Genomic DNA, 25,706 nt, shown 5'->3' on the forward strand with positions numbered 1-25,706 from the left:
CGCGCCTCAGAGGCTCTTTCGGATTTGCTGACTTTTTTTTTTTTTTTTTGGTCCTTTTACTCACTTTCAGCTGAGATTTGGAGACTTTGCCGCTTTTCTCGGCGTCTAAAGCCGTGAAGGCGTACCAGATCGATTTTAAAAGCTCAGTCCGCAGCTCCATGATGCCTCCAGGGCAGGACACCACCAGGCACAGACTCTGCTCGTTGAGCGGAGAGGAACCTCCCTCCAGCGGTCGCGAAACTCCTGGCGAGGCGCTCAAACTGTTCGCGGCAGCCGACGGGGCGAGCTCTGGAGCTGTAGCGCCTCCACCTGGTCGTTCAAGCCGCCTCCCTGGCCTCCTTCTCCCCAGTACGTTTGGCTTGTTTTTCGGTCATCCTATGCCATCCGTCCGGTAAACACGCAAGATTCGTTTTTGTCGCCATATACATGGATACATTAGAACTAGACTGTATGGTTTCTCTGTGTCATATGTGGGTATGTGAGTATATGCATAATTTTGTGTGTGTGCTGTCATGTTTATGTATTATATATTGGAGGCGGGGACTCTTTGAGAGCTGTATATGCAATGAAATTTCATTTTAATGTATGCTGATTAGTGTACATTTAAAGTGACAACAAAGTTATTCGAAATCTGAGTCATCTGGAGAGGTAAGAAATACAAAGAGGAAGAAAAAAAAAGCCCCTTCTCAGCTTGTTAAACCCCAAGGAAGTATCCAATGTGAGCAAGATTCTAGCATCCCTCCTGTCCTGGTTGTGTGAGTGCTTACTTTAGATTTAAACTCACTAATTTTAATATAGCAATAGCACTTAGACTTATATACTGCTTCACAATGCTTTACAGCCATAAGTTGTTTAGAGTCAGTATATTGCCCCCAACAATCTGGGTGCTCATTTTACAGACCTCAGAAGGATGGAAAGTTGAGTCAACCTTGAGCCGGTCAGAATCGAACTGCTGTCAGCTGACAATCAGCAGAAGTAGCTTGCAGTACTGCATTCTAACCACTGCACCACCACAATATTTGTTGAATTAATCTAAGCTTGGAACTAAAATTGGGCAGAGTTTAACGGAACGTGCATCTGAAGAAATCTTTTGCCTACTATTGCTTATAAAACCAAAACAGCAACATCCAAGTAAAACTGAGAAACAGGCAGTCCCAAAAAGATACTGAAAATGGGACGAGGGATGGTAACAACCACCACTGTAGAGGAAATAGTTGGGGAGGGATGGGGGGGACAGCCTAGGTGGACTAAGCCAGCTCTACAGAGGGTCAGTCTTTGAGCAACAGCAGGAAGGAGGATAGAAAAGGACAGAAATAAATTTTTGAAGATAGAAATGAAGTATTACATTAGTAGCTATAGTCATAACTTTGGGGAGAAATCTCTTTCCTGTTATTCAGTTGTCTTACATTTGAAGTTTAGCAGTAGATTGCAGTTGTCTTTCTGTGAAAAATGCATGTAGGCAAAACTATGTAGGCAATGAAAATGCAATTTAAAAACAATATTTTAATCTTGTTTGCTACAAGTATCAAGATCACACTAAGATGCTGTTTATGGTACCAGCTCACAGGTAGTTCTTGACTTACAACCATTTCAATGACCCTTACAAAGTTACAACAGCAAGGAAAAAAGTGATTTATGACCATTTTTCACACTTACAACATTGCAGCACCTCCATGGTTATGTGATCAAAATCCAGACATTTGGCGACTGAGATATATTTACGATAGCTGCAGTGTCCCAGGGTCACGTGGCCACCTTTTGTGATCTTCTGACAAGCAAAGTTAAATGGAGTAGGCAGATTCACTTAACAACTATGTTACTAACAACTGCAGTGATTGGCTTAACTCTGGCAAAAAAGGTCTTAAAATGGGGGCAAAATTCACTTATCTAACTTGCTTAGCAACAGAAAATTTGGGTTCAGTTGTGGTCATAAGTTGAGGACTACTTGTATGATTACTCTAAAAGGAGGCTTATTGGCCTTGGGCTGTAATATAAAACTTTGCATTACATACTTAATTGGGAATGGGGCAACTTGTCACAGCCAACTCACCATGGCCAACTCACTGCAGGACAATTTGCTGTGGGACAAGGGTTATACTGATGGGTTATACCATTCTATTTAATTATTTAAAATAAATAAAAATATTTTAATTTTTGTCATTCACATTTCATTCTGTCTCTCCTTTTGCATCCTTTCTTTAATGATTCTATTCCATCATTTATATTAGTGTAACTCTTGTCCCCCGCAGCGAGTTGTCCTGCAGCAAGTTGATTATGGCAAGTTGACAATGGTGTTAACCATGATGAGTTGGCCGTGGTGAATTGTCATAGACCCTGCTTAATCATTGGGAGTAAACCCTGTTGAACACATACATTCTTAGTATGCTCAACTATTTAAATAGTAGAGTTTACAAATTCTTTTAAAGGGGTTCCCCCATATATTTACAATATGTTTTTATTTGAATCAGTAACTGCAGTAAAACATGATTTGTCAGGCTGAGATTGAGGTGTAATTGAGATAATGTCTCAATTACATTATTAAGGTAAGTCTATTTTTCTAAAATTACAAGTATTTTCTGAATGTTTATTAGCAATGGCCTATTTTTCCTTAAATCATGTTTTAATACATCTATCACTTATGCTTGTAATAATATTTTCATACTTAATAGTGTTATTATAGAAGAAAATAACATGAATATTTTAATCATAATACAATCAGAATAGTAAGAAAAAATAAGTCCAATCTGTTCTAATCACATCAGAATTTGTAAATATATGAAATCATTGATTTCAAATGAATGGGGTAAATTCTCTTTTCTTAAAAATTCAACTCAAGGTATAGTGTGATCCAGGACTTTTGGAAATATGAGTAACCTCCATTGAATTTCTTCATATTTCTATTCAGAGATTAGCACTGTACTCTGCATAGATACCATGTTGGATAAAATACAGCTTTTCTGTCCAGGCTGTATAATTTTTTTTCATTTAAAAAAAATCAGACATGAACTAAATTATATACCTTTCAAAAATTCCAATTTGATTTGCAATTCTAAATGCTATGTAGAAATTTCATTCCAGTTAAAACTTTATATCCCATTTCGATCCATGCTTAGGAAATACCATTGTATTGGACTTCAGCAAACTATTATTTAAGGTGCAGTCACAAAGCCCCGACCCTAGGCAGAGATGGACAGAGCAAAGCAACCCGAAGAATTCAGTGGATTTAGGCTATGGCTTAGCTTTGAATATGACTGCAACATTTTCTGTGCCTTTAATCTCAAAGAAAGCTATTGAAATTTTAAGACTCTTCTAGAATTAACTACTAGTTTAGCCTGCAAGTACCTTTTCATTTTCAGGTCTAGAAATAAAAGTGAATTTTTGAGATTAAAAAAATTACTTGATGCCACCATATTATTTTGCCTACAAGGTTTTCATCTACCAAATAATCCACAACTGAATATTCTAACCATTTTAATTAGTTCCATGCCTTTGTTTTTAACAGGTATACTGCTCAATTAAATATAGAAAGATCATCTTTATACAGTATTTTCACATTAGAAAAAAAAACCCAACTAATTTGTCTGCTGCTGAGCACTTATCAACTGCCTGTTGCTGGCAAATTTGTCCCTGACTCACTGGTTGCTTTGTATCATTTCACCTAGGAAAGGTCCCCATTCTTAACCCTACAGTAGCCAAGGGCCAGTTTCCAAATTTACTGGCTGTATTGTAGGATGGTTATCTGGGAATTCCTAAAAATCGAATTGGTGTTAAAAATCCTAGCAACAGTGCCTATTCCACTTTTCCTTTAAAGGGAAAGAAGAAAGGTATTGTGAGAAGTACAGGAGACAATGAAAAATGTTAGCATTTTGGACCTACATTTTTTTCTTCTTCAAAAATTGTGAAGATAGTTATGACTACTACCCAAGATAAAGAATGAAAAGGAGAAAAGTAAGATTTGAGATTTGGCAGTAGCTTCATCAATTCTCTTTATTCTTTGACCTCATTCTCAAAGGGATTAAGAATTCTGATTTGTCAGAATCAGAGCACAAAGAGGAACACTCACTTTTCTTAAGCCAATTTCTATTTCAGTGTTGCAGTTTAATCACATATTGTAACATTATTGTTTTGGAATTAAGTGCTGGGATCAAGTACAAACACAAAATAAACGGTCAATGGCTGAGTAAAGTTTCACAATTGTATAATGGAATATTTCCAAGGATACAAGCCTAAAGTAGATGAGGTCCTACCAAAAAGCAAATAGCATTGTACATGTCAAAGCGTGTAACCAAACAACTGGAGATATTGTCCATATACATAGCAATACAATATTATTTCATGAGTTACAGCAGACAGTAATACAAAAAAATCATCAGTTGCAAATGTAGCAGCTTTTAAAACAATCTTCTGTGTCCTGCAAGCTTACCAAATACAACTGTTTTATTCTTTCCGATTATATAACATGCATTTTGATGGTAAAATACCATATCCTGTCTGGGACATGTGGGCAATCTGTAGTCTGATTCTGTGTGGCCCACAAAACCTCACTACTTTTATAGACAATCAAACAACACTTATTACCATTGGGAAATGACCATTTTCATTAGGATTGGATGTATACTGAAAAGTCTCTTTTCTCTACCAGTACTACAATTTTTGATTTAAAAAAATTACTGCTTCATGGCTATTAATTAGCAACAAAACATGTTTTTTTAATATTAATTACTAGTGGTAGGAACAAGTTTAAAATACCCTCCTGATCTTGTTAGAATCCCTGGGGAAAAGGAGAATATATACTTAATTTTCCAAATGAACTAAATATATAGGACTAAAAGAGGAACAGAATGGTAAAGCTAAAGCTGTTACCGGTATTGAAAATAGAAAAACAATTTCAACTTTTTATTAAATACATATCCAAATCTTCTATTAGCTCTTCAGAGTGAAAGAAAATAAAACATTACCCAGAACCAATTTAATATACCCCCTAAGTTCAGTACAGATTTTTACCTGTCTATTTAGACTCTTGCTAAGATTTAGAGGTATCTCTGGTATATTTGGGAGCGGGGAGGAGGAAAGCTTCCATAATGCTATTGCTTGTTCCCATTGCTATACACCTTAGAACTTCCACTTATAATCCTATCTAGAGGACACTTCCTTACTTTCATATTACTACTTCTCTAGGACAGTGTTTCTCAACCTTGGCAACTTTAAGATGTGTAGACTGCAACTCCTAGAATTTTGAAAGCTGAGGTCCACCCATCTTAAACTTGCTGAGTTGAGAAACACTGCTCTAGGATATGGAGTAGCTGTGTTCCTTTTCTGGACATTCAACACTAAACACATAAGCTATCAAATTCTGAAATGATAAAAGTTGTTGCTGAAATCCAATAAAAGTCCAACTTTAAATGTTTTCTAATCCAGAAGTGGTCATTCCATTAATATGTACCAGAAATGAAAAAGTTCCAAATGATAAGACAAATCCTATCTCAGATGAGTTGATTTCTTGAAGCTTATTACAGGTCCATTTGTTTAAAAAATGTCAAGCAAAAATGTTACTTCATCATCTGTTCTTATCAGTTATCAATATCTACTGACTAGCAGTGAACAATTCTTAAACTTCTCTCCAATGGGCATTTAGTTCCCAGTCATCTGACTCCTGAGCTTCGGGCCCTTGTAGAATCTGTTCTGTCCAATGACTTGTTTCTACATAGCTCTTCACTCCTGTCAAGTGTTCAAAATAAAGCCTCAACATCCATTTTTCAATGTAGCTGTTTTTAGAGTTTCACCTTCTTGGTGAACTTCGGTAGTTGTCATGTTGATTGTATTTTCCAGGCTCTGTTGCATTTCCAACTAGAAAAGAAAATGGTAATACATGATTTTCAAACATTCAAATTGGTTTGAACCTGCAGTTGGAGGAGTGATAAAGAAGGAGGATACAAGCAGGAATGAGTCAAGGAAGAAAAATGATTTCTAATATTTGATTCCGTAACTTTTGCTTTGAAAACTCTTGCAATTTACAAAGTAATCTGTACAAATCTTTTGTACTACTCTCAGAAAAGTATGAAATATGGGCCAATAATGCTTTCAACAATCTTTTTGCACTTTTTAGTAGTCAAAAACTGCATCTGGGAGTTGCTTGGTTGAGGAGATCAGATGATGAACAGGTGAGGCAAAAAATGACTTTCAGATCTATATATTCAAATATATTCTATTTCATAAAATTGTATATGTTGAAGAGATAAATGCATGAGACCATTCAAAGTGTTGCTCAAATGGGTTCTTGTAAAGTATATCTGCTCAAAGAATTTAAATAATACATAAGGTAAGAGGCAAAACACACCAGAAGCAAATAACCCCTTCACATAACAATGCCTAATATAGTAGCTACAATTTATTTTATTTTAAAAGAATAACTATCTTAAAGGAAGGATGCAAGTGGTGAATGACTCCTTTTTTCATCAGTCCTGCAATGCAATAAGAATCATTTGCCTTTTCCAAATGAGCTGGCATTTTCTTCAAAAAGATAAATTTAGCTGTAGGCTTCTACCCTGTCCTAGTGTTAGTCTGTGTGTGAATTAGCTTTAAGTTCAAGTAGGGATGTGGAAGCAACTTGGTTTTGATAAAAAGGAATATGACAAAAAAAAAGAACCAAATGTGCTAAATTTATTTTAAAGCAAAAACACTGAGTGCCAAGTTAACAGTTACTGGCTTTGCTTTACATAAATTGTTTAAGAGCTGCTGTTTATTAGTGGTTATTATTGGAACACTTATATGCAGAAGTAGAAGTAAGGCAAGGAGGAAGCAAAGAAAAGAACATACTGAATTATGTGGAAATATAAAAAGTGCAGAGTGGGAAAATACTATAAAAGGGAACATAATATAGAGATGTATCATTCAGTTTTAATAATATTTTGCATGCCTATATGCAAATCATCATTTACCAGTTGGTAAGCATGTTTAGAACATTGGTAAATCCAATCCAGTGAACTTTACTATATGGAGATTTTATAGGATCCTGATTTTGAAGGGACCCGTGGTCTTATAGTCCAACTTTATGCCCTTAGCATTTACTCCACTGGTTTATTGTCTTATCTTCATAATTCTTCATAATATTAACCTGAATCTACTTCTCTGAAGCTTTAATCTATTGTTTGTTGTTCTGCCCTCCTAAGCCAAAGTATACATATCTGAAGACTGCTATCAACTTGTCCCATAAGTCTTGACTTCTGCATGTTAAAGATTCTCAATTCCTTAAACTATCATCACTGAACTTGGATTCCAATTCCCTTGTTATCTTGTAGTCCTACTCTGAACTTAAACCAGTGGGTCAATGTCTTGTGCCAAGAACTAGATGCATAATTCCAAATGCAGAGCAGAGGGATATAATACTTTTTTAGGATTTGAAATCTGTGTTCCTGATAATCCATCCCAAAAATGCCATTTATGTTTTCAGCAGATGCATTGCACCACTGGCTCATGTCCCACTAAAAATCTGAATTCAGGTAAATGTCAGCAATCTAACCCATTTACAGATGCAAGTCCTGAGACCTCCTCTAAATATCCCAAGCTGTCTTCCTAATACTGCAGTCCTGTTTGAAATCAGATAATGCCTCTTTAAAAACTAAAGCCTCATTTGCAATAATATTGTGGCTTAAATATTATGTTCTTAGAACTGTAACTAATATCTGTAAATATTTGAACTCTCAAGCAATAGTTTTAACAGCTTTTGGAGTATGTTGCTAGCTCCAAAAATCTGCCACCTAGATCTGTCGCTATACTGTTTGTTTCAAAGGGTTATTAAGTGGATTCACTTGTCACCAAGCGAGGATAACAGAATATTTCTGCGCAGGAATATTTTGCAGCCGAAGCAAAATCGTTGTACTAATGATCAAATAATTAATTATAATTATACCTTTCTATTCAAATAGATTAAGTTAAATGAACAATCAGTTTGCTTTTATCAAGCCAAATTAAACATTTAATCTTTACATGTGTTGAAAAGATCTGAGAGGAACCTCTTGCACAAAGATTTTATCCTTGAAATACTAAAGAGATACAATTGATGGAATGTCTCCTCCTGCTGAGATGTTTTTAAATTAAGTCAGGACTTGTTCAGCCTCATATTAAAAGCAATATCAAATTAATATGCAGTTATTCCTCGACTTATGAACTTAATTGAGCCTGGAAATGTAAAAATGCTGTTACCTAATAGAAAATTTAGGGGAATCATGATATACCCATATTTTAGATGGCAGCTAACATTAAGCCAATTTGTGACTTAATTATGAAGGTATTATATTATTCTCAACACATTATTAAAAGTTATAGTTGTTAACCATTTTATGGTTATATTGCTTAAGGATTTTACATTTAGGTTTTTTTATACTGTCCATGATTGAGATAGGAACTCCAAATAGTATGTGTCTACCTGAACAGCCACATGAGTACCATTAGTTGTTGCTAGCACTAAGGGCTAATCATAGACAGGCTTTGAATGAATCTTGAGATACTATTCTGTTACTATTCTGACCTGAAAAACATCACACAGGTATAGCAGCTATATTTAAAAGATTTCTTTCTATACTATATCCAAGCAACGTATTTTCAAGATATAAGATGTATCCCAGTTCCAACAGTGATAACCACAGCCATAGTATTTGTACCAGAATATAGCTTTAGTTCATGGTAAGACAAAATGTTTTAACAAGCCTCTAATCCTGCAATCTAAAAACTGCAATCCAATTGTTTCATCTCAGTTTTTCCTTTAAGATGCCACAAAATCCTTAACATGCCTGCTACTAAAGCTAAGATTATGAAAAAGTTATGTGCGAGTTATAAGCAGAAAAGGTGGTGAAATACTTAGAATTGGAAAATTCCGGAAGAATAATCCTCTATTGCAATTGTTTCCACTGATCTGCCTTGGATACCGCTAGCCCAAGAATATCTCCTCCCGTTGTCTTTCATACTTGCTCTACACCATCCTCAGAAACCAGAGCTGCTGCCGATGACATGGAATCTTCCTGCACTTCATCTTTCATCTTCATAGAAACAATACATTGACGTTTCAGTGGAGGCCTGCTGTTATTCACTATGGTATCTGAGAGAACAAAGAAAGAAGAATTGGTGGAAGAATCCAACTAAGAGAGAACATTCAAATGGCTTTGTAGGCAGATACAATTGAACACAAAGTGAAAATAAAGCTGTATGCCAGCAAACTGGAGAATGACAAGAATTGCAAGGCTACCTTGTCTATTTACTCACCTTCCATCTGATGTTCATAGAGAGCTTGCTCACTGTCATCCAACTCCCCGTGCACAGTACGTTTATGCATTGCCAAAGTAGAAGTTTGCCGATAGGTTTTGCCACAGGTGTTGCAAGTGTATGGTTTGCAATGTGTGTGAACTACATGGTGTTTGTAGAGACTAGAATATTCTGTGAAGCATTTTCCACAGCCTGGTACCATGCATGCATATGGCTTCTCCCCTGGAACAGAATTAGGATTCACAGAGAAATCAAATTTTTATTCACAGACTCAGAGCCTATAGGTTGAAGCTATTGCTAGAATAATACCAGTTTAATAAAATGGGATTCCTTTCCAAGTAAACATGCAGGATTATTGTGAATGTAATCTACATGCCAGACTGCAGATTTATTATCCAAACTATATAAGAGATGGCTGTTTGGCACATACAAGTCAGAGTATTCTAACCCCTTTTCCGGCTAGATTTAGAAAACATTTTGCCTTTTAAGGAACAAAAGAAGAAGTCAGTGGGAAAAGGATGGGACTAGTAATAATTCCTTACAGCCTCAGACAAATATTTGAAATCACCAAAAAGCTGGAGAACTCCTGGGAGGGAAAGCAGAGGACCTTTGCTTCAGGAATACTGCTAAGATAATTAGGAATTTAAGTTAACTTTAGACTTAACTTTTCAGTGCTGGGCTAAGACTTGTTTTCTTTATCTTTGTATACAGTAAGTATAGAATTGGGGGTTTGCTTTCAGCCTTTATTGTTGCTTCAGGCTCTGTTCAGGATCTTTCTCCTTTGAATTTCCTTGTGATCTTCTTACTGCACTGTTGACATTATTTAAGCTTTTACATTTTGACTTTTTAATCTATAGAAAAGTGAAAGAGCCTTGTCTTGCACACTAAGGTTACAGTAAGGTGTTCAATAAGAAAGGTACTGGCAGTAGAAATTATCAAGTTGTTATTTCAAAGCAAGAATCAGGGCCAGCAGCACTTTAGGAGAGAAAGTTTGGATTTCCAGTGTTTCACCCTGTGAACTTCAACATATTGTAGTTATAGTTACTTTAAGCAGTCAAAAAAAAAAAAGAGTCAGATCCATCTCCACTTGCTGTACCATATTAACTTAACAATCTATTGTTTTTTCTGGTCATCTCACAGGATGAACAAGATCAGCTTTGTTCTTTATGTGCTGAATCCATCAATGTGTCTTTGGAGCGATTTATGTTGGCTGGCCGGACCCAACTACAAATAACTTTGACTGGCTCACAATATGACAAAGAAAACAATATGTAACACAATTCAAAAGCATAACCAGCCAAAAAAAACAACCCACAAGTAGACAAAAATCAAGACAGTTTAAAGTTTACCTGTATGGATTCTCATGTGATTTTTGTAGTTGGTGGCACTAGTGAAACCCCTCCCACAGTTGGGCTCTGAGCACATATAGGGTCGCTCTCCTGTGTGTGTTCGTATATGGACCTTGCGTATGTTAGAGGTGGTGAAAGAGCGGCCACAGCCTTCAAAGGGGCACCGGAAGGGCCGCTCACCTTGATGGGGAGACCAGATAGAAGAATCCTTAGTTAATCACTAAAAGCCATGAAAAGATTACTTCATTTCCTCTTTCAAGCATATCATACTACAGCTAGTCCTTGGCTTAAAACCACAATTTGGACCTGAATTTCTGTTCCTAAACAAGGTACTTTTTAAGTGAGTCACATTTAATTTTATGGACCTTTTTTGCCATGGCTGTTAAGTGAATCCAGCTTCCTCCAATGACTTTCCTTGCCAGAATCCAGCTGAGGTAAAAAATGGCTGAGTAAGGTGACCCTCACAAATGGCGACCACATCACCCAGCATGCTGCAAACCATCGTAAATGCATGCAGGTTGCCAAGCAACCAAATTTTGATCAAGTGACTGCAGGGATGCAATGACAATTATATGTGTAAAGACTGGTCATACATTATCTTTTTCGGTGCCTCTGTAACTTTGGTTGATAAATTAATGGTTATAATGGTTATAAGTTGAGGGTTAACTATAAGTGGTATGAATACCTTTTTGTTCGGTAATTATCTTTGATTTCATTATATTTACTCTAACCACCAAGACCGAAAGTAAGGTTGAAGAACATTTGCCCATTGGTGTCTTATTTTACACACTGACTGTGATTAGTGGGGCCATATTTAGAAACTGCTGACATGATCACACAGATGTTTTTATATTCTCTACTCTCAGTGCCACCTTGTTTGGGATCAGCCACACCCATTCAGAATTTCTGGAAGTGAAACTGCATAGAAACTGTAGAAAATGAATGGATGGATGGATGTAGAACATGGGTGCACAGCCTACAGCCAAAGCAGACTGGTGGGAAGATTAGCCCCCATATCCTCCCTCTTCAATTACTTACTAAAGACAAGCCCCAATGCTACTGCTATCTATCTAGCTGCCTTGTCCTAAGTTCTTTTAAGCATTTGATGTTTCCCCCCCCCCCTCACATTTACTTTAAATCTGAGAATCATCTGAGATGCAAGAGGGCAGGGAACATTCTAAGTATATGCTTTGAAAAAAATGTAAGATTTAAAGAATTAAAGTAAATGACATAATCAGTAATAATACAGCTACTTTATTTGCACATTTTTCTATAGCCTCATTTCTTATGTTCTTTCAAAACTTCAGATTCTGGGATCCCTAAATTAAAACAATAATCCCCCACAGGACATACCAGTATGTGTTCGAATATGTTTCTGGAGATCTCCAGAAGTCTTGAAGGCTTTGGTGCATAAATCTTCTTGGCACTTGTATGGCTTCTCACCAGTGTGGGTTCTCATATGGCTCTTTAGACTATATCCTGTCAGGGTAAAACCTGTATTCTAAGCACAATCACAAAGCATTGCACAAAGCATAGCAACATAAAAAACTGTAACTATGTAGCTCTGAAGATAATCAGGGCCAGAGCTTTAGCCTGAATTTATACTTTTTTCCATCATTATTTATAACTCAACGGTCTGTGGATTTCTAAAGTACATCTTCATTCTCAGTCATGAGTAATTCCATCAGAGCAACACAATTTCAATGTTGCTTTTCTAAAGGCTTCACAGCAAATACCTTACCTGTAGCAAAAGTTTTCCCACAGCTTGCAAAATCACACTGGTATGGGCGATCGCCAGTATGGACACGTTCATGAACCTTCAGCAAAATAAAGGAAAAAGCCTAGTCTTAGGCCAATGAGAACAGAAGAGGCTGGCACTCTTATTTTGCCTTGCAGTGCTATCAGAAGTAGTTCTTCAGTTCTATTCTGTTATGGTGTTTGACTTTTTTTGTTTTTCTTGCAATGAATTTTTTTACTTTTAAAGTTTCAACATGGATGGAAATTAAAGGAGTCCATGCTATAAACAAATACATAAGATATGTGTATTTTAATATCCGCTGAATTTGCTAAACCAATTCATTACATTCAACCCTGCCTGCTAATTTATATTTCAGTCAGTGTGAACTGAGAGTAGAATACAGTATTACATAAAATGTAACTATTTCAAAAGACAAAGAGCCATTTGGACATAATATAAATTGTATTTTTTTTCTTCCTTTCAATCATCTCTGACTGAAATCCCTGCAGTTTTCTTGGCAAGGTTTTTCAGAAACCTTTGCCTTTGCCTCCTTCCCAGGGCTGGGAGAAAGTGACTGGCTCAGGTCACCCAGTTGGCTTTATATCTAAGGTGGGACTAGACCTATTCTGGTTTCTGACCTAATGGCTTAACTACTACATTAATGGCTTTAAATATTGTATGATCTTCTGAAAATGGTTCTGTTCAACTAGATATTATAAAGCAAGAAGAGAGCTCAAATAGTGAGGTTTACATTTATTTTTAAAATTACAAATATTGAAGTACATAAAACCAGTTTGAGACCATCTGATGAGGTGGTTATGGTGCTCGATAGGAACTAGGAAACCATGAGTTTTAGTCCTCCTTTTGATATTGAAGCTGGCTAGGTGACTTTGGCCAGTCATTCTTTCTCAGCCCAACCCGTCTCACAAGGTTATTGTGAAAAAAATAGGAGAGGGCATTAAGTACACTACCTTGAATTTTATAAAGTAAATTCAATAAATACAGTGAAAGACTAAGTATTTTCAAGTAAAACTAATGTAGAAAGTGGAAGAATAACTTGTAATCCTACTAATGCTTTATATCAAATGTATTCTACTAAGAAAACTAAGAGCAAGCCTTCAACAAAAGATTATAGCTTCTTCAACCACTTGTTTCCTGTCTCTCCCCTCAACATTATCAGATAAAAGTGTAGGCTTACGTGTCCCACTGGTGATGACGTTCATTAGATAAGTTTCTCTCGTAGTGCCATAATGTATTTAGGGTGAATTGTGGGGAAGCAAAGTGCGATTACCTTCAAATGGTGGGATGTGGTAAAGAGGCGGCTACACCCACTGTATCTACAACAATAAGCTTTATCAGGAGTTCTTGGTCCATTTCCAGTGCTCTGCATTTCTTCTTTCTGGAAGTCTTCCTAGGAAAGAAAAGAAAAAAATCAAAACCTGAATGATGCCTGCAGTGTCTAGGTAAGCCTGGATTTTAAAATTTTATGTTAAACCATTTTTGTAGAAAGGCAAGAAGAAAAGTTTTCAGTAAATGAATTTCATACTTATTTTTTATTCTTATGCGAATATATACAAAGTTATTGAAGTATACAAAGTTATCTTCCATTGTTGCCTTAAGGTAGGTCTTTCTATATGCTGTTTTATAAGTGGGAAGCTACATTCACACATAACTGTAAACCAAGATTTTAAACTATAGTTTGTTGTACAAGCTGTAGGACTTGGTCTGCACATCATGTCAAGTCAAAGTGAGTAATTTTGTAGATTTCCTTAAAGTAAACTGCACTTATAGTTTAATATTAATGCATTTTACGTATAATATTCAATAATATCCATTATAATATTGTTGTGCACAATATTCATTAATACTCTTTGGGTCTTTGGGGAATATAGTTCCTAGAATTCTTGCTCAACAATCAGGTAACTGGTGTACTGTACACAATTTTCTAATCAGGCTGATAATCAAAATTAAGATAAAAGAAATATGTTGTGGATGATGCATAAGGCTGACCCAAATGTTGTTCACTGTCTGACTTTTGATGAGTCATACATTTTCTGAAGGATAAGATATACAGGTTGGGATGTTCTTCAACTCAGTCTTGATTATTTATCATGTGATTTTTTTTCAAACACAATAGATTGTGTTGTGTTTGCCATTCTGAATAGAGTAGTAAGGGTGAATTATATGGAACAAAATATATAATATAGAATGAAAATGCTTTTGATCAAATTGAGCTTTGTATTGCTGGCACACTGCATAAAGATACTAAAAATGGAAATACTCTTTCCACTGGCAGGAAATTGCATGTGGCATGGGCATGGTATGACCAAGGTCAGTAAGCTAATGCACTTCTCCTCTATTTTGCTAAAAATATTGCGAAATGACTGCCTGTCAAAGCCATGATGATATGAGTAGTTATTGTTAAGAAGCTGACATTAAGCAGGTTGTGTTGAGATACTACGGCTCTTTAACTCAAATGTGTGAGGGACTTTATGACTGCCATAAGACCCTTTTCTAAGGAGACATTAATGGTATAGCTAACATGCCCATGTTCTGTCCAAAATACATTTAATGCTTTAGATCTGAATAACTGTAAATTCCTAATCAATATCTATGAGCCAATCTGGTGATGGCCAGAGCAGATGAAAAACCATAACTTAAAACACCAGAGGAGCAAATGGTATAGAGCATAAATTCATGAACGCAAAAAGAAGAAAAAGAGTTCTGTCACATTTCTGTAAAAGTAAGAAAAGGGAGAAGGAGATAGCAGTTTTGAATGAAGGTTGTTTTCTGATCTTCTGGAATGGAGTTAGTAAAGAGTTATTTGTTTGAGTTCGGTGGCTAAAGAAATTGAATAAATAGAATGCAGGCAAGTGTAGCTTAAAAAAAAGTGTAGGTTTAAATAAAGGGATAACATGTATAAATAAAGTGTATGTCGTGCACAGGTAGTCCTTGACTTACAATCACAACTGAACCCAAAATTTTTGTCGTTAAATGAGATATTTGTTGTGAGTTTTGCCTCAATTTACGACCTTTCTTTCCACAATTGTTAAGTGAATCACTGCGTTTGATAAGTTGGTAACCTGGTTGTTAAGTGAATCTGGCTTCCTCATTTGCTTGTCAGGTCGAAAACGGTGATCACATGAACTTAGGACACAGCAATTGTCAAGCAACCAGTTGCCAAGCATCTGAGTTTTGATCACCTGATCATGGCGATGCCACAAAGATCATAACTGTGAAAAAAGGTCATAAGTCACATTTTTCAGCGCTCTGTAACTTTGAACGCTCATTAAACGGACTGTTCTAAGTTGAGGACTACCTGTATATGATAATGGTTCTTATCTAGGCATGTTAGGGAGTTAGGGAGCTGAATTTGAGCCAGAGAGCCTGAAAATGTCACACAATGATTAAAAAATTAAACTGCCTGCTGCAAAGTCTGTGTCTGGTAATTTGCCGGTCTCATCAATTTATTAGGCCGTCTTATGGAGTCCTTGGGCTTAGTTCCCAACCCACATCAGTAATAACTCACCTATCTAAAATCAGTGACACAACAATTTCTACCATCTACAGCAGGGGTCTCCAACCTTGGCAACTTTAAGCCTGGAGGACTTCAACTCCCAGAATTCTGGGAGTTGAAGTCCTCCAGGCTTAAAGTTGCCAAGGTTGGAGACCCCTGATCTATAGGACACAATCATCTTGCATTCTATAACCATGTATCCTGGGGAGTTTCCATATTGGGAGGCTTCAACTTGGTGAATTTTCAAGAAAAGCTGTTCTGGCTAAGCAACGCTGGAATTGAATTCCATACAACTAGAAGTTGGTCAGGCTGGAAAACCCTGGAAAACAATATTATACACTACATATTTTGCAATGTTAACAGGCAAACCATATGTCATAATACTAAGCTGTTATTGCTTTCAACATGTTCCAACATCAGGAAGTAAATGGATTTCCATTTTCAGAAAGATTTCCTTCAATTTTATTAGACTTTTATTCCATTTGTCTCTCACATAAATCCAGTATTTCAAAAGGAGATATGAAAAATTAAATGAAATCATCACAATAAATTCAACATTACTTAAAAACAGTGAATAGAAAAATTAAAGATAATTTTAAAAAGCATAAAAGCAAAATAATAATAGGCAATCTGGTTATAAATGATGCCACTTACAAATGTAAAGTTTGGGGGAGAGGAACTAACTTAGATATATTCAGTAATGTTGAGTTAAAAGTTTTTTAAATAAATCCTCATTTTTCCTCTAATTATGGGAGTACTCTCTAGGCAGTCTCCTAAATGGACCTAAAAGATTGAAGGATAGCCTCTGGTTGAGAAAAAAAATCAAATGCCAAGTGCCAAGACCTGTGTGCAGCTACACACTGACAGTATGCTTTGGAAAGATAAATAATATCCATTGAATTGCAAGTCAATATGGACAATAAATAAGCTGTCCAGTACTCTAAAACAATGCCAACAGGTATTTCATTTAATTGTATCTAATATTAGAGTTCAGCTGCTTCCCAGATATAAGAAGGCAGCTTTCTGAATTGTTGTCTCAAATACCAGAATAAAGCAAATTAAAAAAAAAAAATATTTGAAAAAAGAGAAGGAGAATTATATGTTTTCACTCTACTGTAAAGTTTGAAGACTGAAGATGAATAACCATATTCAAAACCAAACTAAAATATAAAACAATGTAAACAATATACTGTCTCTCACAGCTCTAATACATAGTTGTTTCAAGCACAATCCCTTATATTTATGTAATCTGAATGATTAAAAGAAAAAAAAAGTGTGATGTATTGATATTTACAAAATATCCAAGTAGTTTCTTTGTTTATTACATGTCTTCACTAGGCTATTGTACCTGTGCCATTTCATTTCATATTTAAAGTTTTTGCATATCTCTTTCTGATTTCACAACAAAACATTGAATTCATAGCAGTAGCAGATGAGATAAGTCTTTCCCATCCAAATGGCACCTATGATATCATAGGTGCTGAACTGGCACTTGAGCATCCAATTGTACAAGTCAGCAAAGCAGTCAATATATACAGATACATGCACAAAGTTCTCTTCAGTACAAATACATATTGTTCTAATTAGCTATTGAAGTCCTGACTTAAGATGGCAGGGTTTATCCTTACAGCTCACATGCAGAGCTCAACAGGTTTTTTTGTAGACCATACACCTAAAAAATGCAATTCTCTGAATCATGTTATGTTTTAGAATCTTCATAGAAAAGCAGAATATTCTCACCTTGCTGGTGTAATCCTTCAGAGTGGTATCGGTGTCTAAATCAAAAGGGTCATCTTTCTTCTCTGCCAATTCCTCCAGCCCCACATCTGCTTGCACTGCCAGGATGGTGCCATCCATTGTCGTGGGAACAGGACGGTGTATGAAAGCTGTGGATCCATCTTCCAGCTGGATGGCCTCCAAGGTGTTGGGGTCAAAACCCTCTGAAGTGGACCACAAACACTGTAGTACCACGTGTCAGCTGTAATCACTACGCATTTGTCCCTTGATCAGTTACAGCTAATAAAACTCTAAGGGTTAAGGCCATCAATAGTAAAATCCAACTATACTTTAGAACTCAAATGTTACATATCAAAAGATCTTGCAATTCACAATCAAAAATGGATAGAATTGAAAGATCATGTTGCTTTTATGGAGCAGACTATCTGGAACTATTCTATCCGTTCATTAATTGATTGAGAAGCACCTGAAAAATAGTATCAGTTTATTTTCAATAGATAAGTAGTTTATCATTTATGGCTGTAAAGAATGGATTAGAAAAAATGACACAGCCAAATTCCCAATCTTCCAAACCACAGATCAGAAACAAATAAAGAGGCCATGCCTGCTCCTTTCCATCTCTGAATTTCCTGGTTAATTCAAATCATGGTTTACTTATATCTTACCCACTAAAATGTGGTTTTTCATTGATGAAGAAAAAAATTCTGAGAAGAAGGGAGTGCAATACAAGATAAGACATCTTACTACCAATGTAGGCTACCTAAAAAATCTAGAACAAGCCTATCAAACTCGTGACCTATGGGCCGGATATGGCCCGCATAGGCCACGCCCACCCAGGATCCACAAAGGCAAAAAAATATCCCAATATATCACGATACAGCCCGCGATGCGATTGGGTTTGGGTACTCTAGATCCCTAATCTAGAGTAAAAGTAACCAACGCAAATAAATGTTTTATCCAGGAATGTGCTTTTTTTTTTTTTTTTAGAAAAAGCCACAGACAATAACACCTTTAATCCACCTGCTTTGAGTAGGAGTATCAAACTGGCAGCTCACGGGCCAGATGCATCACACACAGGCGACACCCACCCTAGCTCTGCGAATGGGGAAAATGTTGTGAAACATCATGTGATGGCAATGTAACGTGGCAAGTTTGACACCTGTGGCTTAGAGGCTTTTTATGGATAATTTATTGAAAACTAGAGTGAGAGCTACCTTTGGGAGTGTGATGTATAAAAGCCATGGTGCCGTCTTCCAGTGTAACAGGCTGACCATCTTCAAATGTGATAGATTCTATGGAATGAATCAGAATATAGACACACACGTGATCTCAAACCACAAGCAAAACTTAACAAGAATAAGAATCCCCATCACTGTTCACTTCTTTTGTTTTGAAGAATAGCCTCTTAGTCAATTCAGCCCCAGATATATTAAAAATATATTTTAATAATAATATGAATGCAGAAGTGCAACATAGTTACAGTCAATCTAACTCTGAATTAAATGAATTAAGTAAAAATCATTCTTCTCTTTCTCTGACTCTAAATTTGTTTAGATGTAGAAACAAAAGCACCAGCAATTGCAAGGCATTGTTTGTTCTTTTTAGTGCATAGAGGGCATTCAAAAAATATTTCAGTTTGTAATCAAAAGCCACTTTTCCAGGTGATTTTTATACTAGATCCACACCCTGGCAATTACAAGCGCATTACTTTTTAATGCCTACACCATATAAGTATTTCTTATTTAACAACCACTCATTCAGCGACTGTTGAAAGTTACAATCCCCAATTTCAATCATTAACTGAAGATTACCTGTATACCTCTACAGCATTAGATGCCTATTTGAAGATACATATGTGAAGATACACCTCCCAGAGCCCCTCCTTGAGGGAGATGAACAGTATAGAAACATGAAAGATAGGTAGGTAGGTAGGTAGATATGCAAATAGCATAACTGGTATCTCCTGCTACTTTAGCTAGGAGACTGATCTAGAATTTTGAAACTAATAGTATTTTCATCAAATGGTTGCCATAGAGAGTATGGTTAGCCAGCTAAAACATAAACTGATGAACCTCCTCACCAGCATTCCTATGAGGTCCCTAAGTTACTCCCCATGTGTTTGCTCATCATTGTCTTTTTTTCTAAGCATATGCATACACAATTGTACAAATTCACCACTTCCATCTCCTAAGAATGCCTTTAATATTAACGTTTATTTCTTAGAAATAAACACTGGTGTTTTCCTTGTAGCCTGCTAGCTTTTATTTTATTTAAATACCAACTTCTAAAAAGATAACATAAGATCTTCTAATACAATAAATCAGTGTGACAAAACCACCTGTACGGAATTCCGATACTGATGGTGGTGGTAGTAGTTAAGCAATTACGCTACTTTTACTGTGCTGTATTCTAGAGGTGCTGCACATCTTAATTTCCAAACTTCCTCAAATTTGATCATTTTGAAAACTTCCGGTATTGGTTCTGCTAGCGTTTAAAAAGGTGCTATGGAACTCCTGAGGATGCTGAATTACAATTTCCAGCAATCCTAGAATAACAACTTTAGGAAGGCCACAAGTTCCTCATATTGCTTTAAAGGTACCACAAGATCCGCAATTTTACTTCACCTTTCTGCAGAGTTACTTGTTGGAAAAAAGCTGTGGATCCATCTTCAAGTTCAATCATTTGTCCATCAACTAATTTCTCTTCTGAAATAAGAATTTTGAAACAGTTGTCAATTTTCTAGGAAGCAAGATTAAAATTTTTAGCTACATAGCCATTAAAACATTGCCATTAAGGAACATGAACTGGAATCTTATATGCTACATGTTAGAATTATTTCTTCTGAAACATATTATCAACTTTACATATGGGATCCATGATACTAAATTCAGAGGCAGCATTAGTAAATTCTTGTTTTCTGCATTTATCTTTATCAATAAATATATTTTCCATATAAGGAAGTAGGCATAGAAGACCCTAATACCAGTTAAAATATAGAAAAATGTACTCTTGTGACAGATACATTTGCAATCAGTTATTACAACTCATAACAGTTTAAACACAGGAATGAAATTAATTTTTTCCTTGGTAGATTGAAAAGCATGTTAGGAAATTTCTTATTTATTAGGGGATGGGGAAAGAGCCCAAGCCCTGCAGGGACCCAGGGAGAGGAAGCAGACCCAAGGGCTGTGGGGAATCCTACTGAGAGGAACTGGGACACATGAGGTGAGAGAGGCCTTGGCCTGGTACTCCTGGGAATGTGTTAGGCCTCCCCCCAGTCTTGGGGCACCCTGTGCTTCACTTAATGACCTGTGTGCTTATTTGGCTAGTGCATCAGGGAGAGGAGAAGTGGAGGTTAAAAGAGACTGTCTCGCTTAATGGCCCTCACTACTTAGGACTATAATAGGCAGGCTCCATTAAGTTTGAAGGTGGAGGACTACATGTACTATTAAAATTTAATACACACAAAGCACATATATTTAATGAAATGTTTATCCATGTTACATTGCCTTTCATTCTCCCTTGTGTGTAATGCTTTGATCCTAGGGTTTCTGCTGTCTCCCAGTGGCTGACCACAGCTGCCACAGCCTTCAACTGACTCACCACCTGCATCGTGCTGAACATAGGCTGTTGTCCCATCAGAAAGGGTCATCGCCTGTAGACTCAAGCCCTCCATTTTGTTCTGGTTGCAGCTCCTTAGTCATGTATTCAACACTGAAAGTAGTTCCCACTGACACAGCTATAATAAAAATGAAAAGATATCCATATTTGTGTGCACATGTCTTGTTCCCATTGACTGTTAAGCATAAATATAAACTTGGGCAAAAGTCATTAGAAAGGATTAACAAGACCAGCCAAATGGAAATAGCAATGCACCTTGGCTATGCAACAACAAACAAACAAAAACTTGTTGTCTTTTAGCCCACTGTTGTATTCCTCAGAAGTACTGGCAGCCAACATTAAGAGACTGGAGAAATGAGTCTTCTTTTATTGCACAGAGCTATTCTTACTAGAATAATAAGTACTGTATATAATGTATATAACTTTTAGTGGTAAGAAGGGATTTAAAAAGTAAATTAAAATAAATGTATACATAACTGGAACAAAAATCCTTTCTGTTAGGCAGATTCCCCTGAGATACAACCATGATATTTGAACAAAATCAAGATGAGAAAAGTAAAGATACCTTACCTTAGATGGCCAATCAGGGATTTCATGCTTTATAACAAGTAAAGAACTTTCACAGATCACCAAGATGAATATTAAGCAACCCAAGCATAAAGATAGCTTGTCCTAAGCCTATGCTTTACGGATAGTCTTCAAGTTATGACAATTGAATGCAAAATACTGTATATGTTGCTAACTGAAATATTTGGTGAGTTATATGACTTTTATAATTTTATTTTTATATGAATTTAATGACTTTTCTTGCCACAGTTGTTAAGTGAATTATTGCATTTATTAAATTAGTAACATGGTTGTTAAGTGAATCTGGTTTCCCCATTGATTTTGTCAGGACACAAAAGGTGCTCACATGACCCTGGCACACTGCAACTATCATTAATATGAACAACCTGCCAAGCATCTGAATTTTGATCATGTGACCATGGTTATGCTGTAACCAGTGCCGTTGTAACTTTGAACAGTCACTAAATGAACTGTTGTAAGTCAAGGACTACATGTACTTCTTTTTAAACCTGCAGAGACAAAAATTCAGGGTCTGAATAATTTTTATAGAAAATGTCTTTGGCATAGAAAGGTAAAATTGTAAAAAGACAATTAGGCCAACAACCTAAACTGAAAAATCCTTAGGTAATGGCTATCTGGCCTCTATTAAACACATCCAGCAAAGATTTTACAATTTCCATTGATAGTTGGTTCTACTGGCAAACTACACTGGGAATCCACCTGTTACTTAATACTTTTACTTTGTTTTCTGAGATAGCAACACTTTTTTTGCACATGATATTACTCCAGGAATATGGAAAGTACTTTCATATTTATTTCCATTTAGTCTTGTTTTCTCCAAAGTAAACATATCAAGTTCTTCAAGCACCCCTCTTCACAACCTATTCCAGTGATGTAAACAGATTTTTTTCCCTTATAGTTTCAAAATAAGGTTTGTGACTGCCTTTCATTACATTTAATAACACAATGGCGGGAATAAATATTTATAAAAATGATAGAGAATTATTGCCAGTCCCAGGATTCCCAAATAGAAATGGCATGGTATTATCTTCTTCAAACATACAACTGAACCTTTTTTTGTAAAATAATGGGATGAGGTAGAGATAGAAAGTTTTAGAATCAGAAAATTTGGGCCCAACTTTTCGGGTTTTAACTTCTGATTATATTTATCAGATTCTTATCTCATCTTTATTACTTTATTAATAACTCAAGATGATGAACATACCTAATACTACTTCCTCTTATTTTCTCCACAACAAGCACCCTGTGAGGTGATAGCTGCCCAGGTTTTCAGCAAGGTTTTTTCCAACTCTGTCAACTGAAATGGAGGTGCAAAAAATGAATCTTCTTCATGCAACAGTTAAATTTAAACAATTACACAGCACTGCACAGAGGAAGAATAATTTAATGAGCACAGCAATGAAATAATAAACATATAAGAAGAGGTACTGCGCAAGTAAAAGAAGAACAATTAGTGTTGTCAGTCCCTAATTCTATCAACTGATGAAGAGTTATTGGGGTAAATATGCCAAACATTTCATAAAATTAGAGAACTAAAACTCTGGACTTACACAGAAGAATAAGCTCATAGATGAATTCTATTACGACTGAAATGAAGGGTAACTGATATTCTGTAAGAAGTCTGGGGATTCAAATATCTTTGAACGAATTATTTGAAGCACTTAGCTTCAAGTAATAGATTGGCAAACCAAAGCATATAAACGGTGCCATTTTTAGAAGAAACCTGCATTATATGTTGAGCTTTCATATTCCGCAATTTTCCTAGCATTGTGGAAAGCAGGTTTTCTTGGGGAAAAAAAGAAGAATAACATTGTAATTTTAGCAAATATGTTACATTTTGTCCAATAATCATCTAGCTCACTATTGCCTATGTTTTATCCAAAGTTGGCAGGAATTCTGCTCTCAAAGTATATGATCTATCACTGAAGTGCCATCCTTCTCGTTTTTACATACAAAAGTGAGTTCTCAAATGTAGGAATCAAATCTTTTTTCTCATGTTCTGTTTGAATAACTAAACCTTTTAAAATACATTGTTTCATCTTTTATTTTCTAATTTAAAAATACAATAAAAATCAAAAGCATGTATTAGAAATAATCTAAATTTTCATTTTTAAAGTAAGCCCTGTAAGAGAAAAAAAATGGAACCAGATGGATCTGGAGAGAACTATTTATGTAAAGGAAATTTCTGAATAATTAGCAGGAATTTGGAACACACCATCCTGTGGCTAATACGGTAGAATAGCTTGAAGTATGTTATCAAAAGTAGCCATGAGAACCTGAACCAAGGTTGAGGAGTTTGGTGATGTGTACACACAACTTAAACCAATGCTTCCCAAATCAGTGTAAATTATCCAAAATTGAGTAAAAGTGGTTTTTCTTTGGTCAATGAGTTTGTGTGTCACTACCCAATCACAACAGGAACTTATTTTACTGACATTGGCTTTCTGATAAGTGATTTTGGGTAAGGAAGGAAAAATATTTGGGAAGCCCTGAAACTAAGTCATGCATTCCTTAACCATGGTTGATTGGATTCACAAATTAAGTTGGAAACCACACTACTGCCACCAACAGCTTGTTCACACAATGAACAAGTCAGCCGTATTTTGTCTTGCATGTTCTGCGAACCCAGATTTAGTATTTGAGCCGAGAAACATATAAGGTGCATTCTTTAAGTGTTGCTATCAGACCGTTTCTACCAAAAGCTTTCCTCTGCTGGCGCCACTGCATTTCTGCTTGAGGTGATGGGCTAAGGCGGCACTGACCGACCAGACAAAAACTGGCAACCCTTGGCAGCCCCCGACACCATTCCCGCAGGCAAAATCACAACAGATGCAGCTCCCTTCCCCTCCCACTCAAGACAAGTCCACTCTGGTTTGTGCAGGCCGATTACAAGCTCTGGAAGCCGGACTCGGCAGGGCTTTGAAACGCAAGGGGGCGGGGGGAAACAACCAAGGAAGGATCGCAAAGTGAAAGGTCGCGCAGCGCAAAACACCCGCTCCTTAAAGAGGAGGCTTGGAGGATCTCTCCTCTTTCTCTTCCAACATGCAAAAAGAAGAACAAATTCAAAAAAAGTGTCGGCGGAGGAGAAGGGGGAAAGAAATCCACCGCCGCTACCCCTCCCCAAGAACTCGGGCTGCGCATCTTTCCTCATCCCCGCCTCCCTATCGGCACCGACCTGTGGAGGGCCGAGTCCGCCGCCTGACCGCCATGCACCGGGCCTCGCTACATCTTCTGGCCCCGCAGCCTGTATGCCACCTTCTAAAGGCCGCCTTCGTCGACTGTTCGTTGTCTTCTATCCAGGTTCCGGGGTTTCGGAAAGTTTCCGGAAAAGGAAAGCGGAGCCCGCTGTTCTTGGCAAGCTGCTGCATTTCCCGTCATGCGCAGAAGCCGCGGCGAAGCGTCTTGCCCTTTCGTTTGCACTCTAACCCGGGGGTCTCCAACCCTGACAACTTTTAAGATTTGTGGAGTTCAATTCCCAGAATTCTGGGAGTTGAAGTCCACAAGTCTTAAAGTTGCCAAGATTGGAGACCCCTGCGAGTCTAACCCGCCTCCCAACCAAATACAAGTCAGACCAAGTCCGGCTTTCACTTCTGGATTTCCGCATCCAGATTATAATGCTAAACTTCGTAAACTGCATGATTTTCTTGGCCGCTTTTCCTTTAATCCGTTTAAACACAGATTTACCGTATTGCCAATTTTTTAACCGTTGATTTGTTGGTGGGGTGTTTTTTTTCCCCCTGAGTATTGTAGCAAAAACGGATAACTTTGTCTCATTAGTTTTAATTCCTGCCAGGGACTCGAATGCGTAAACCATCCGTGTTCTCGGGTGGAAAGCAATGCAGGAGCTCACCTCGCAGACAGGGAGAGGATTCCGGATCGGGCTTCCTTCCTTATCAAT

The 25,706-nt window shown here is 36.8% G+C and overlaps 2 protein-coding genes and 1 long non-coding RNA gene across 7 annotated transcripts in view; 1 reads left to right on the top strand and 2 right to left on the bottom strand.

Annotated features, from left to right (window-relative positions):
• Positions 1–277, bottom strand: part of DEF6 (DEF6 guanine nucleotide exchange factor) — a 54,505-nt gene extending 54,228 nt beyond the window's left edge. Inside the window, exon 1 of the mRNA XM_026719965.2 lies at positions 65–277. Within this exon, the coding sequence (XP_026575750.1) occupies positions 65–160 (96 nt within the window). The 5' untranslated portion in view covers positions 161–277. The remainder of the gene's footprint in view (positions 1–64) is intronic.
• Positions 278–296: 19 nt separating this feature from the next.
• On the top strand, positions 297–10,478 carry LOC148126102 (uncharacterized). Its single transcript, XR_015742827.1, has 3 exons — positions 297–348; positions 6,107–6,161; positions 10,399–10,478. It is a non-coding gene; the product is annotated as an uncharacterized LOC148126102 (long non-coding RNA).
• On the bottom strand, positions 3,969–25,102 carry ZNF76 (zinc finger protein 76). 5 transcript variants are annotated; one of them, XR_015742826.1, is made up of 13 exons: positions 24,984–25,092; positions 23,013–23,105; positions 21,203–21,338; positions 20,224–20,304; positions 18,814–18,891; positions 17,603–17,802; positions 13,637–13,756; positions 12,349–12,424; positions 11,961–12,086; positions 10,608–10,787; positions 9,259–9,480; positions 8,857–9,094; positions 3,969–5,847 (listed from the first exon to the last, which is right to left on the bottom strand). XR_015742826.1 is itself a non-coding variant. In XM_026719979.2 (13 exons), exons 3-13 carry the CDS (start codon positions 21,273–21,275, stop codon positions 5,743–5,745), a joined length of 1,392 nt encoding a protein of 463 aa, XP_026575764.1. In that variant the 5' UTR covers positions 21,276–21,338; positions 23,013–23,105; positions 24,984–25,102; the 3' UTR covers positions 3,969–5,742. The 5 variants fall into 5 exon arrangements, 4 of the variants coding, with proteins under 4 accessions (XP_026575764.1, XP_087785680.1, XP_087785679.1 ...); XM_026719979.2 differs by having other exon boundaries at positions 8,964–9,094; positions 24,984–25,102; XM_087929554.1 differs by having other exon boundaries at positions 8,964–9,094; positions 21,206–21,338.
• Between the last annotated feature and the right edge of the window lie 604 nt (positions 25,103–25,706).

Source organism: Pseudonaja textilis, chromosome 3 (genome assembly GCF_049901715.1).
Source record: "Pseudonaja textilis isolate UNSWEBS1 chromosome 3, rPseTex1.2, whole genome shotgun sequence".
NCBI lineage: Eukaryota > Metazoa > Chordata > Lepidosauria > Squamata > Elapidae > Pseudonaja > Pseudonaja textilis.